Source organism: Megascapheus bottae, chromosome 18, assembly GCF_031878675.1.
Source record: "Megascapheus bottae isolate mThoBot1 chromosome 18, mThoBot2.hap1, whole genome shotgun sequence".
Lineage (NCBI taxonomy): Eukaryota > Metazoa > Chordata > Mammalia > Rodentia > Geomyidae > Megascapheus > Megascapheus bottae.
This window is the reverse complement of record NC_143526.1, coordinates 28,638,743-28,653,780: the sequence shown is the minus strand read 5'-3', so window position 1 is coordinate 28,653,780 and position 15,038 is coordinate 28,638,743. Positions and strand designations below refer to the sequence as shown.

Below are 15,038 nucleotides of genomic sequence, written 5' to 3'. Positions count from 1 at the left end.
CTGGAGGTTTTAATGCCTCAGGTTGGGGTGGGGAGAGGTGCTGAGGCACATGGCAATGAATCAGAGACGTGAACAGGGTTATAGTACCCAGAACAATAGCCAGCAGGTCAGGAAATAGACGATGCCAACGCTCAGGGTCCACGCTGGGCAACCTTTGGGAAGGAGATGGCTTTGGTGGAGACAGGAGTCCTGCACAAGTCAGTGGCTTTGCCGACAGAGCAGATGAAGTTTCCAGACAGTCTTTCTCACCCTTACCTGTGGAAAGTTCCTCTTCCCCCCGCCCACCCCCCCAAGCCATGCTCTGTCTCCCTACTTCTTATTTCTGTTATGTTTACCATGATGCATCAGTGCTGGGTGTCTTCTAGTTCATTCTCTCACCAGTCTGATAGACCAAAGGAGAACTTTGAATTACTGTGATATGCCTAAAGGTCAAGACAGTCTATTTTTATTATTTACTTATTTATATATTATTATTATTTATTATTATTATAATTTTGCTAGTCCTGGGACTTAAACTCAGAGCCTGGGCGCTGTCCCTGATCCTCTCTGTGCTCAAGGTGAGTGCTCCACCACTTGAACCACTGTGCCACTACCAGCTTTTCCTTAGTAGTTTATTGGAGATTAAGGTCTCATGGATTTTCCTGCCTGGGTTGACTTGCAATGGAGATCTTCAGATCTCAGCCTCCAGAGTAGCTAGAAATTACAAGTGTGAACCACCAGCACCTAGCTCAGTCTACCGTTTCTGTATCCTCAATGTCTATCCAGCTGGCCCTGGTCCATGTTGGAAAATTTGTGAGCAATTTTTTTTGTCAGTCCTGGGGCTTGAACTCAGGGCCTAGACACTGTCCCTGAGCTCTTGTGCTCAAGGCTAGTTCTCTACCACTTTGAGCCACAGCTGGTTTTCTGGTGGTTAATGGGAGATAAGAATCTCACAGACTTTCTTGGCTAGACTGGCTTAGAACCCCAGTCTCAGCTTCATGAGTAGCTAGGATTAGAGGTGTGAGCTATTGGCATCTGACTTCACAGGCAATGTTTGCTCTATTGTTTGGGGCTGGAGTTCAAGATAGGACCACACATAGCGCACATTTAGGATTTGGAGATCTGGGGGTGGGGGGGGGGTCACTGATTTCAGTCTCAGGGCCCTGACTTCTGTTCCATCCTAGTTTCTTAGAAAAGCAGTAGCTATAGCTTGATGGGGTCACCCAATGTACTTCATTTGTCCTTAGAATCTGGGCAGTTCCCCTCCAGGAAAGCAAGAGGCACAGAGGCCATCCTCTGAACATCCCAGGATTCTCTGCAGCCACCAATACCTTGGTGTCCTCATGAAGCCCCTGCTGGCAGTTGTGATTTGCTCAGCATTATGTAGTGTTTATGGACTGAGATTTGGGTTCCAATCTAGTTTACTTGAGTGTGTGTGGGGGGGCGCACGTGGATGTGCGCGTGTGCTAGTTGTGTGGCTTTAACTCCAGGCCAGGGTACTGTTCCTGGTTTGGTCTGTTTTTTTTTTGCTCAGGGCTAACAATGCTCTACCACCTGAGTCACAGCTCCACTGCCAGCTTTTTGATGATGAATCGGAGATAGTAGTTTGATAAACTTTTCTGCCTGGGCTGGCTTTGAATAATGATCCTCAGATCTCAGCCTCCTGAAAAGCTAGGATCACAGGCTGAGCCACCCATGATGCCTGGTAAAAACCTGTTTTTGCTGTTGTACAAGAGGATTATGTCTCAGTGGTGGTGGAAGGAGGAGGCAGTTTAGCTGGAAAAATAGTAATGAGCTGGAGAAAGTCACTGTGGCTGTCTTCAAGTCTCTAAAGGTATAATGAGTACAGGCCCAGAGAAGAGAAGCAAAACTACCAGCGACTGCAGGGTGCAATCTCATTAGAAAGACCAAAGACCTCGGATGTCTACAGGTATATGGACAATGGCTGAATTTGTGGGGGAAGTGGTGACTCTAAGCATCCTTATGCTGAAAATCTTGTCTGTGCAACCATTCCCTTATAGCCTACAGAGAGGGTGGCTGAGCTGTCTGCACGCAGGGACATACACCAAATTCAAATCTACAGTTCTCTTATAAGAGAAAACTAAGTCCTGCCATTCTAATGAGAGAGATAGAGAGAAATTGCAACAGAGAAAGACAATAGTAATGAGTTATCAAAAAATGAAAACTAAAGCACAGTAAGAGGGATAGAAAATAGTATGGTGTGTATGTATGTGTGTATTGAGCAGGGTAGTCAAGGAAGGAATCTTTGAGAAGGTGACATTATAACTAGAATCTGATTGCACTGAAAACTGAGCCATATCAATGTCTAGAATCTTCCAGGCAGAGAGAACAGCAAGAACAAAGCCTGGGGCCTGAAAGTACTATGTGTCTTAGGGGAAGCAAGAAGTCAGGTGGCTGAGAGAATAGAAAAGGAAGCCAGCCTCCGAGAAGAAGGCTATGTTTGGGCCTCACTGAAGATTTGGGTTTTATTTAGATAGGGATGGGGAATTGTGGTTTATCTTTGAAGTAATATTTTATTTTTTTAATATTTAAGTCATTGCAAAAAAAGGTGCCATTTAACAAAACACTTTATGAATACAATGCCTCTTGATCAACATTCAACCTTCAGCTTTCAACATTCTCCCTCCGGCTACTCTTTTCCTCACACTTTTTTAATTTTGTAGAAATACATTGCTTTCTTGATTGCATTCTCCCCCTCTTCTCTTCGTTCACCTGCCCCTTTCCCCTCAGTTCCACCCTATCCTTTTCTGGTACCTGCTTACTTGTATTTACTGAACTTTGACTTTGTCTTCCTAAAGAATTCCACGATTTCAGTCCTCCCTCCATCCTACCAGATTTTATCTAATATATTTGTATACACTTACATGCCACCCAGCGTATTTATTTGTAATTTTATAGGCTAAATCTAGCTTCTACCTCTAAGGGAAAACATCCATTCTTTGTGTCTCTGGGCCTTCCCTTAACATAATCCTTTTCTAGGTCTTTCCATTTGTTTATGAATGTCATTCTTTTTTCTTTTTGGTTGGTTGTGGGGCTTGAATCTGGGGCTTGGGCTCTGTCCCTGAGCTTTTCAGCTCAAAAATAGTGCTCTACCACTTGAGCCACAACACTACTTCTGGTTTTCTGGTGGTGAATTGGAGTCTCACAGACTTTAGTGCCCAGGCTGGCTTTGAACCGCAATCCTCAGATCTCAGCCTCCTAAGTAGCTAGGATTACAGGTGTGAGCCACAGGAGCGCAGCCAATGTCATTCTTTTTAGTGGATGAATAACATTCCACTGTGTATATATACACCACACGGTCCCGACCCAGTCATCCATTGAGGGACATCTGGTTAATGCCATACCTTGGCTATGGTGAATAGAGCTGCAATGAACATGGTTGTGCTGATGTCTTTGCTGTATCCTACTCTGTAATCTTTTGATTAAGTGCCTAGGAGTGGAATTGCTGGATCCTAGGGTGGTTCTAAGTTTACTTTTTTAAGGAACCTCCACACTGCTTTTCAGAGTGATTGAACAAGTTTTCACTCCACCAACAGTGCATTAAGGTTCCCTTTTGGCCTCATCCTCACCAACATCTGTTATAGTTCGTTTTCTTGATAAAGAAGATTCTAACTGGGTTGAAGTGGAATCTCAGTGGTGTTTGATTTGCATTTCCTAAATTATATTTTAAATCTGAAAGCTGATTTTTGCCTGTAAGTCTCCACTTTCTCCATTTGACAAGTAAAGTAACTTGGGCTAAACTGTTTCTTGAGCTGTGTGTTATCCACGTTTAATGGCAGCCTGTGCTATTATTTAGGTGACGCAATAAAGTTTCTAGTATTCTCACTTGAGGAAAAAAAAACATGAACCATAGATGTGGTGATTTTTTTAGATCACATTATTCAGAATTTAGGCTGATATAGACTTAATTTATAGTCTGCATTGGTTGCTAGGAACAAGTAAGTAATATTACAGGCTATACATGATGTGACAAAAAATTTGTGCTGTGAGAAGGAAATGATAACCTCTTTGGTTAAATGTCTGTTACCAATATCTGCTTTCTAAAATCTGTGCTACCCCACTGATCAATATAGTTCTATGTGGTGAAGAAACTGAGGGTCAGAGTTCTGCTGACTTTCTCAAGGGCATATAGCTCATAAGTTCCTGTAAAGCTCACACTCAACCTTCTTCAACACCTGTCTGTGTCTCTAGAAACGACTATTTTCTTCTCTGTTTCCATATTTTGAAGATTTTAAGAATATTAAATAGTGGCATCTTGTAATATGAGCTCTTTTGCAATTGTCAAATCTATCAGGTTTGTTTATTTATCTTTTTGTCCAACCTGGGGCTTGAACTCTGGGCCTGGGTGCAGTCCCTGAGCTCTTCAGCTCAAACCTAGAGCTCTACCACTTACAGCCACAGCACCACTTCCAGTTTTCTGGTGGTTAATTGCAGATAAGAGTCTCATGGACTTTTGTACCCAGGCTGGCTTTGAATCTGGATCTCAGATCTCAGCTTCCTGAGTAGCTAGGATTACAGGCATGAGAACCCAGCTAGGTTTTTTTTTTTAATTTATTGCCAAGAAGTATTGCACAGTATGGAACATTTATTTGTATACACTTTTTATTTCTTGCATGTGTGTGTGTGTGTGTGTGTGTGTGTGGTGGTGTTGGTACAGGGCCTTGTACTCTTACCTGCTTGTTTCTGCTCATGACTGGGCTCTACTAAATGAGCCATGCCTCCTGTTTTGTTTTTGGACTTGTCTGCTACGGACTGGCTTCAAACTACTGCAGTCTTCAGATCTCAGCCTCTTCAGTAGCTAAGATTGTAGGCACGAGCCAAGGGTTCTCAGCTTAAAAATATCAATATGTAGGAGCCAGTGGTAGAGTGCTTGCCTAGCATGAAGGAAGACTCAGATTTGATTCCTCAATATCACAGGCATAGAAAAAAAAGCCAGAAGTGGTGCTGTGGCTCAAGTAGTAGAGCTCTAGCTTTGAGAAAGCCCAAGGACAGTGCTCAGGCCCTGAGTTCAAGGCCCAGGACTGGCAAAAAAAAATTAGTATGTAATAACATATCATGCTTTCATTTCATTTCCTTAATTACTAATTATACCTTTTCATGCACATATTTGCTACCATATCCTCCTCAGTTAAATCTCTGCTATATCAGTTTTCTAAGTGTGTTATTATTGTTTTTGTTGTTATTGTTCACACTTGAACTCATGGCTTGGGTACTGTCCCTGAGCTTTTTTGATCAAGGCTAGTGCTCTGTCTCTTTAGTTACAGCTCTTCCTCAGGCTTTTTGCTGCTTAAATGGAGATAATAGCCTCATGGATTTTCCTACACACACTGTCTTCTAACTGTAATTCTCAGATCACAGCTTCCTGAGTCGCTAAGATTACAGGTGTGAGCCACCAGTATGTGACATGAATGAATTATTTTTAATTGTTTAATTTTGAGAGGTCTTTGTTTTAGGTATGAGCTCTTTGTTGGACATGTGGTTTCCAAATAACTTCTCTCAGTCTTTAGCTTTCCTTTTAATTTTCCTCACGGGGTTTTTGCAACAGATGAGAAGTGTTTAATTTGGGTCACTGAAATTAGTTTTCTTTTAAAGATCATGCTTTTGGCATGATGTCTAAGAACTCTCTACCAAACTGTCTGCCTTCAAAATTTTCTTTCTTGGCATGCAGTAAATGACTATAATTCTACAGCAGGGAGGATAAGGCAGGAAGATTGTATGTTCTACTCTTTCAAATTTTTTTTTCAGGGGGAAACTGGGGGCAAGAATGGGTGACATTGTCTTAAAAAAAAAAAAGAAATGTCTAAAAAAAAAGGAATGACATAAAATGGTAATCTCTCTGTATAACACCTTAATAAAATTGCTTTTTTTTTTTTTGCCAGTCCTAGGGCTTGAGGTCAGGCCATGAGCACTGTCCTTGGGCTTTCTACCACTTGAGCCACAGCACCACTTCCAGCATTTTCTATGTGTGTGGTGCTGAGGAATCAAACCCAGGGCTTCGTGCATTCTAGGCAAGTACTCTACCACTAAGCCACATACCCAGCTGATCTACTTCTGACTCCTCCATGCTGCTCTATTGACCTGCATGTCTGAAGTCTAGAGGTCCCCAAACCACTTTCACACCAACGGCAAGCTGGAGGGTCCCCACGACCACATTGAGGTGTATGAGCTCACTAGGGGACTCGGCCATTTACCTCAGGGGATGGCTTAGTACAGAAAGAAAATACCGACTAAGATTAGTAGCAGAAAGAGCCGTTCAGGGCAAGGTCCAGAAGACAAGGTGGCCTCAGCAGTCCTTCCCAGGTCAGTCATGCAGGCAGAGTCTACTTCCTGCTCCTCTGTGAGACCATCCAGAAGATTATGCCAACAGACGCGTTCACCCAGGCATTGGGTTCCGGGACTGGAAATTATGCTGCCTCACCTAAGTAGGATTCATCATTTGCAAGGCTGACCTTAATTTCTACTCTCCAGGGGTCGAGCTGGATACCCAAAGCATCCCACCATCAATTACATTGTTAGCATAGACTGTCTAGCAGATGCTAAGGCCCTCAGGTACTGTGAGCAAGAAAAGAATTCTAGGAGTCTAAGGGCAGCCCCTTAGTGACTGATTTACCTCTTTGGAGAAGGAAAATCCGTTACGGTTCAGCCTCCGTCCTTCCACGAGTACTAGGGTCTCAGTGACTGTAGTTCCATAATAGCCTACTTCAGTTTTCGTTTTTAAAAGGGCTTTGGTTAGTCCAGTTCCAGTAATTTTCTATGTAAATTTAGAATGAGTCTTGCTGGACTTTTAAGAAGAATCTGGATTATAAACTTGAACATCAGTTTAGGAAGAATTTATATTCTTACTATGATGATTTACCCAATCTATAAATAGAGTAAGTTTATCTTTTTTTTTAATCATGGAAGTTCAATATACCTGGCATATATTCAGGTATTTCATTTTCTTTGGAGTGATTGTAATTAATTTAACTTCATTTTTTAAAAGAATATTTGGTGCCAGTCTTGGGGATTAAAGTCAGGCTGGGGAGTTTTTGGCTCAAGGCTGACATTCTACCACTTTAGCCCTAACTCCACTTCTGGCTCTTCGTTGGTTAACTGGAGCTAGAAGTCTCATGGTCTTTCCTGCCTTAGGCGTCAGGAAAGATCCTCAGATCTCAGTCTTCTGAATAGCTAGGATTTCAGCACTTGGAAGTTTGGTACTTTAAAAAAATTATCTCTGGTGGGCCGGGGGTTTGGTCTAGTAGTAGAGTGCTTGCCTAGCACACATGAAGACCTGGGTTCAATTCCTTGGCACCACATATACATAGAAAAAGCCAGAAATGGTGCTGTGGCTCAAGTAGTAGAGCTCTAGTCTTGAGAAAGCCCAAGGACTTAGGCCTTGAGTTCAAGGCTCAGAACTGGCCAAAAAAAAAAGAAGAAGAAAGAAAGAAAAATCATCTCTGGAGCAGGAGTGTGGCCCAGGGGTAGAGTGCCTGCCTTGCATGCACAAAGCCCTGGGTTTGATTCCTCGGTACCACATACACAGAAAAAGCCAGAAGTGGTACTATGGCTCAAGTGGCAGAGCACTAGCCTTGGAAAAGCCCAAGTACAGTGCTCAGGCCCTGAGTTCAAGCCTCAGGACTCGCAAAAAGAAAAAAATGGTACGAAGGTATCTCTGCTGAATTTCTCATTTGCATTCTGTATTGTCTTCAATACAGAATTGCCCGGTGCTCTACCACTTGAGCCACAGCGCCACTTTCAGATTTTTCTGTGTATGTGGTACTGTGGAATCCAACCCAGGGCTTTGTGCATGCTAGGCAAGCACTCTACCACTAGGCAACACTCCAAGCCCCTCTTTGCCCCTTTCTTAGTATGTAGCTTTTTCCTGGAAATGTGTCTTATGGTTTTCATTTACATTTCATTGACAATTAGTGAGTGGAACTCCATTTTCTTATAACTACTGGACATTTGTTTGCATGTCTTCTTTGGAAAATTATCTACCTAGGTCCAAAATATATCAAAAGTGAAATAATCTGGGACTGAATTCTTTTTATAATGAGGTATTATGGGCTGGGAGTTTGGCCTAGTGGTAGAGTGCTTTCCTTGAAGTGCATGCATGAAGCCTTGGGTTTGATTCCTCAGTACCAGATACACAGAAAAAGCTAGAAGTGGGCCGGGAGTTTGGCCTAGTGGTTAAAGTGCTTGCCTAGCATGCATGAAGACCCGGGTTCGATTCCTCAGTACCACATACATAGAAAAAAGCCAGACGTGGTACTGAGGCTCAAGTGGTAGAGCTCTAGCCTTGAGAAAGTCCAAGGACAGTGCTCAGGCCCTGAGCTCAAGCCCAGGACTGGCAAAAAAAAAAAAAAAAAAAAGCTAGAAGTGATGCTGTGACTCAAGTTGGTAGAATGTTAGCCTTGAGGAAAGCCCAAGGACAGTGCTGGGTTCAAGCCCCAGGACTGGCCAAAAACAATACTATGGACAACTGACTTTCTCTTTTCCTTTCACTCTTTTTTTTTTTTTTTTTTGGTCAGTCATGGGGCTTGGACTCAGGGTCTGGGTGCTGTCCCTGAGCTCTTCAATTCAAGGCTACCACCCTACTTCTTGAGCCACAGCACCATTTCCAGTTTTCTAGTGGTTAATTGGAGATAAGAGTCTCATGGACTTTAGTGCCTGGGATGGCTTTGAACCGAGATTCTCAGATCTCAGCTTCTTGCATAGCTAGAATTGCAGGTGTGAGGCACCTGGACCAGCTGGCTTACCTTCTTGAATTAAGTAGGTAAAGGTTATTCAAGTGATCAATTTCTAACAGAATATTTGGAGGTTTTTCAAGGACTTAGTTTATCTAATCTATTTAGTATTATGGGCATAATTTATTGTATTTAATTATTGTCTTTTTAATGTAAATGAGATTGGTAGCAATAAACTCTCTCTAAAAGTGGAAATTTGATCTTTCTTTATCACTGCTTAGTATGGCTAGAGGCTTATTAATTTTGACTTTGAATCTACTTTTAGTTTTATTGGCTCTTTAAAAAATATTATTTCTATTCTCAATGTCATGGTGTCTGCTCTAACTTTGAATAGTTCACTTCTGTTTATTTTTAGATTTAATTTTCAATTTTCCTCCAATTTCCTAAGGCAGAATGTTAGATTATTGATTTTTAAAGTATTGCCTTTCTTCCAATATTACTTTCTTTACTTTATAACCTCTGACAGGAAAGTGGAATGGGAACAAAGAAGCTCTTCAATAAAACCTGCTTTCCTATGTTCACTCCTCAACCCAAACTCTTTGTATTTAATAATCAATAGAATCTTATAAACTAAACAGAACAAAAAAGCATCCTCTTTACTCTACTGGATGTCCGAAGTTATTGGTGTGGTCACGTGCTAACTTTACACACCATTGCTCTGTCGTTGGGTGCACTCAAGGTACTGCAGGTGAACGAGCAGAAATAGCTGTCCCTCTCTAGGATTCAGGAAGCCTTCCTGTGGGGGTTTCTTTGTATTAGACCCTATGGTTGTACTGAAGCTTCAGGTCCCTTTCATGGTTTCTAGAGATGGAAGGTGTCAGGCTATGCACGTCCACAGATACAAAGCAATGCTCTGGTGATCCGTGTAGCATGACCCCCCACCCCCCCACCCCCTGGTTTGGTTCTGGCCCATCACCCAGAAGAAGCCAGTGCAGGTGACTGCATGGTGGCCTAGCCATATAAGATGTTCTGCGTTCCTCCGGGACAAATAATTGCCTCTCTCCGGGGAGCCATGACTGCCCTCAAGCTGGTCTTCATTATCTGTGGGCTCCTAACTCAGGTGGCCAAAGGTAAATGGAATCCTGTAAGGCGTGGATATTAAAGTTAGGTCCTGCCCTTCCCCCGCCCCCACTCAGTGTCTTGAGGGGAAAAGAGTCATATTTGGGTATTTCCTGTGAGCTTGGCCGCCCTGTGGCCTTTACTTTCTGGGATTATTTTGTTTGAGACATTCAGTTCTCTGAGACATTTTTTCTTGAAAAGGCACACTTCTCCTTAAAGCCCTGGATGCCTTCAGCTCTCTCTTTACATACAGCTGCTACCAGTGTCAGCGTGACCTCTCACCACCTCTGCTGTAACTATTTCATTCTTGTGTTCTAAGGCATCAAAAAACCTTTTCCACCATCTTCAATTTTAATTTGTCCTCCAAGTACCTTCAGAGGGACACCTTCATTTTCACATCCTTCCAGGGAGTTAGCAAGTCTATGTGGTATTTCCTGCAGAGCTGTTGTGTGGAGGAGTCAAACTGGGGAAGAGAGGAGGGGATGAGTGGGCTAGAGAGAGGGAAAGTGATTGGATAGAGTGCTAACACATATGGAGATAGAACAAAGAACTTCTCCTCCCTGTGTAACTGACATAAGCTAATGGAAATTGTACTTTCCACGACTGAATACATATTAATAAAAAATAATGCTATGTAAATTACTCAAGTTTTTTTTGCATAAATAAGTCAATTTCTGTTTTAAGAACAAGGAGAGGTAGTATAAACTTTCATATATATAAATTGCTCATCATAAAATTGTTGGAAAATGATTTCTCCTGTCTGCTTAATGTATTATTTTTAAATATTTGCAAATACTGTGAATTAAAGATTTTATTGAAGTATTTAATTTTCACTTCTATCTTTGGGTAATGAACAAGTCAAACTTCAAATACAATTTATCATATATATGAATTTCTCTATACATCCTTTACACTTATTTTTGTTTTATTTTGGAGGATTGGTTTCGACTCTTAATTCAGTCTCTTATTCCCTTACAGGTTTTGTTTTTAAAATTTAATGGCCTAATCCTTTGAGCTTTATTTTGTATGTTTTTAGGTGATAGAGTATCTGACAGTTTACAGAACAACTTTTTTTTTTGCTGGTCTTGGGGCTTGAACTCTGGGTCTGGGTGCTGTCCCCGAGCTCTTCAGCTCAAGGCTACACTTGAGCCACATCACCACTTCCCAGAGCAACTTTTTATTATGCCAAACTGCTCATTGGTGAATTGCTACCAATTAATATATTTAAGTTGATTCTAGCTGATTCCACACCTGCTAATGTTTTGTCTATATTGCTTGAATATATATCATTGTTCTTTATTGTTTCTAGTATGTGAATTTTGAGACATGAGTAATAAAGATCACCTGCCCAAATAATACAATAGCTACAGACTGGAGAGCTTTTTTTTTTGGCGGTAAAAAATAACTCTGTTACCTTAAAAAAAATCAAGTTGTAAATTGTTCCCAGTTGTGGTTATTTTATTGTTTAAGTTAGGCTCTTGGAATTCACTGTGCATTTCCATTTCTATGTCACCCATAGCTACAGAAATGTCTATTTCAGCTACCTGAACATCAACGTCTGAATTTAACTAACCTCACCACCTCCCCTGCTCCCACTTGGATTGGCTCTCTCTCTCTCTCTCTCTCTCTCTCTCTCTCTCTCTCTCTCTCTCTCTCTCTCTCTCTCTCTCTCTCTCTCTCTCCCTCTCTCTCTCCCTCTTTCTTCCTTTCATTTTTCCAAATATTATTCTGTGGCTTTAGTTCTGTCACCTTAAACAACGAATCCCAAGCTGACATGTCTTTCTCTGACATTCTACAGGTATTTTCTGCAGCCTTCTTGATGTGCTTGGACTCCCATGTATTTTTCTTCTCCAGAGCAAATCCTTAGCCCATCCTTTTCTTTGCCCCAGTCACATTCCTCAGTTTTTACTCCTCAGGGAATAGCACAAATCTCTAATCATAAGCACCCCAATCCAGAAAACCAGCAACTCACCTTGATTTCTTCATAGTCCTCTTAAATATCATCCACGCAGTTGATGCTTTGAATCTAAAATATTCTCCCGGCGCTTGAACTCAGGGCCTGAATGCCTTGCCCGGGCTGGTAGCCTCAGATCTCAAGTCTCTTGAGTAGCTAGGGTTACAGGTGTGCACCACTAGCATCTGGCTTTCCTGTACTCTTCCTAATCTTCTTGAAGATTCTGATAAATAAATATATATATATGGCCTTGTATGTGTTTATATAAACGTTTATCTTTTCAGTCTAGCACTCATATCTGAGGGGGAAATGGGGCTTCTGTCCTTCCAAGCATGGCGTCCTTCACTTAGTGATCTGTTCCATCAGTTTCCCTGCAAATGATATAACTTAGTTTTTGTCCAGTTGGTGTATAGAACACATTTTCTGGATCCATTCATCAGTTGTAGAGCATCTGAGGCTGTCTCCACGGCTCACCTATTGGGAATAGTGCTCAAAGGAATGTGAGTACACACGCCACATCCTAGGGCTTAACCTCAGGGCCTGGGCACTGTCCATGAGCTTTGTGCTCAAGGCTAGAGCTCTACCACTTGAGCCACAGTGACACGTGCAGCTTTTTCTGAGTAGCTCATTGGAGATAAGAGTCTATGGGCTTTTCTGCCCAGGCTGTCTTCAACTGCGATTCTCAAATTTCAGCCTCCTGAACAGTTAGGATTACAGGTGTGTGCCACTGGTGCCTGGCTCATTTACTTTTTTTTTTTTTTACCAGTCCTGGGACTTGAACTCAGGGCTTGAGCACTGTCCTTGGGTTTTCTGAAGGCTAGAGCTCTACCACTTGAGCCACAGTACCACTTCTGGCTTTTGCTTTGTATGTGGTATCAAGGAATAGAACCTAGGTCTTCATGCATACTAGGTAAGCACTCAACCACCAGGCCAAACTCCCGGCTCCCTCATTTACTTTTTGTTACAGTATTGGGACTTTTTGAACTGAAGGCCCAGAGCACTGTCTCTTAGCTTACACGCTCAAGGGTGGTGCTCTACCACTGGGCCAGAGCTTCACTTTTGGCTTTTTGGTGTTTAAATGGAGACATGAATCTCACAGATTACCCTGCCTAGGCTGGCTCTGGACCTTGATTCTCATATCTCAGCCTTCTGAATAGATAGGATTATGGATGTGAGCTACCAATTCTCACTGTATATTTCTGGATGATTTATGTGGATGCTAGAGTTTAACATTTGACCTACTTTTTCCTTCCCTGCAGCTGGCTGGGGGGAACAAAAGTGCTGGAAAAATGACTCAGGACGCTGCAGAAGACGATGCTTAGATAATGAGAGATACATCCGTCTTTGTAAGAACAAGATGTCATGCTGTATTCCCCTGCAGTTTTCAGAGGAACTAACTCCAAGACCCCCCTTGATTAAAATAGAGGATATCACCATTGATCTTAATAACTGGACCCCTTTTCCGGTTTCACCGAATGTGCCTGATTCATTCACGATTGAACCAACTAAGTCTCAGGGAAATGGCCCCGTGGCTAGCAGGCAACATACTCCACAGATCATAACACAGACTTCTCAGGTAACTTCTTTTAGAGCTGTTTAATCCCTCTTTTGGGTATAGTACAGCTAGGAAGACTTGAGTGTCTTAGGAGCTCTTCAACCAAGACAATTTCACTGGGAAAATTCCACCAGAGATGAGATGGCTGTGGAGATGGACTTAAGTGCTGCAGCTAAGAGACAAGCTTAGGGAGTTGCCTTAAGTCAAGAATGTGTAGCTACCGAGAGTTCTCTTTATTGGGCTTAAGTTCTTCACCTATTTTCTTCTGAATTATTAAAATGCATGTCTAATTTTGGTCTCAAGTGTGTGTCTATGTTTTCTAAAAATTATTTTAATTGTACATATTTATGAACTACAGTATAAAATTTGACACATGTATACAATATATAATGACCAAATTAGAGAAATTAACATTTCCTATCTTTCTGTACATTTTTTTGAAATTACAGGGAGGGGAAAAACACGTTGTATTTGTTACATTTGTTGTCACTGTTACAAATAGCTGAGAGAATCAGCTTAAGGGAGAAAATATTCATTTTCACTCATGGCTTTTGTCATGTTAGTCCGTCATGGTAGGGAAGAGACAGTGCTATAGAGCAGCTCAAATCATGGCATCCTAGAAGCAGAGGAAAAAAAGGAAACAGAAAGAGGACAAGACAAGATATAGACCCCAAGGATATGTCTTTACTTCCTCCAATCTATTTCTTCCTCCCCAAAATGCCATCAGATTACAAACCCGTCAGGGGATGAATCCACTCACCTGTCCTCAAAATCTGTCTCTGGATGTGCTTGTCACAAACATACACTAAGGTGTCTTTGAGCCCACTTACAGTGACAATGAATACTTACTACACATGTAACCTTGGCACATGAAATACAGTGGACTCAGCCAATCAGTCTTTGAGGTTCTCTCTTCTAGCTACCGAACAACACATAATAGGCTACTGTAAATTATAATCCTTGCAGTGTGCCACATATGAAACTGAGGTTGTAGAGAGAAAGAAATGCTTGTTCACTATCATTGGGAGGGGAAATTGGTGCAACCATTATGGAAATCAATATAGGATTCCTCAAAAAAAATTTTAAATGGTATTTCCCATATGATCCACCAGTATGTAGAGTAGTATAGACATCTGACTATATTCCCAAAAGAAAGATCAGCTTGCTGTACATGTACATCCATGCTAATTGTGATAAAGAAAATGTGATTATGTACACACACAGTAGAGGTTATATTCTGCATTAAGGAGATGGAAACTGGATGGAGCTGAACATCATCATGTATTATGCAGGCAAGTATCACATCATTTTTCTCATATGTAAAAACGGGATTAAAAAAAGGACAACAACAACCAAAAAAAGAATCACAAGAGTAAAAGACTACTAAGGGAGGTAGATGGGAGAGGAAGAGAAAGGACATGTAATGTAGGGGTTAACAGGATCTAGGAACATTACTGCACCTACTGAAATGTAATGATGAGAACTTTTCTACATACAATACAAACATTTTTTTAATGAATTAAAGCTCTTTTTTCCCATAGTGAAAGTCTTATCCTCTACTGTACTTTTCCTTATCTGCTTATTTCTCTTTTCCCATGGCTAGAATAATATTATAATTTTAGACACTATACCCAAGTACCAAGGCCATTACAACCACTTCCACCTGATTGTAGCTACCTTTTACACGGTTCCCTGACCACTCATGGGGCTTGACCTCTGGGCCTGGGTGCTGTCCCTGAGCTCT

General features: G+C 41.6%; 1 protein-coding gene across 1 annotated transcript; it reads left to right on the top strand.

Annotated features, from left to right (window-relative positions):
* The first annotated feature begins 9,738 nt into the window (after positions 1 to 9,738).
* Positions 9,739 to 13,410, top strand: LOC150050332 (beta-defensin 125-like). The gene is made up of 2 exons (XM_090352816.1): positions 9,739 to 9,796; positions 12,999 to 13,410. Exons 1-2 carry the CDS (start codon positions 9,739 to 9,741, stop codon positions 13,337 to 13,339), a joined length of 399 nt encoding a protein of 132 aa, XP_090208942.1. The 3' UTR covers positions 13,340 to 13,410.
* Positions 13,411 to 15,038: the final 1,628 nt, after the last annotated feature.

Bases quoted from the DNA above. Each gene is read 5' to 3' on its own strand.
- LOC150050332 (XM_090352816.1), top strand. From the start codon at position 9,739: ATGACTGCCCTCAAGCTGGTCTTCATTATCTGTGGGCTCCTAACTCAG. The intron at 9,797-12,998 runs GTAAATGGAATC...CCTTCCCTGCAG, and splicing joins CCTAACTCAGGTGGCCAAAG to CTGGCTGGGGGGAACAAAAG.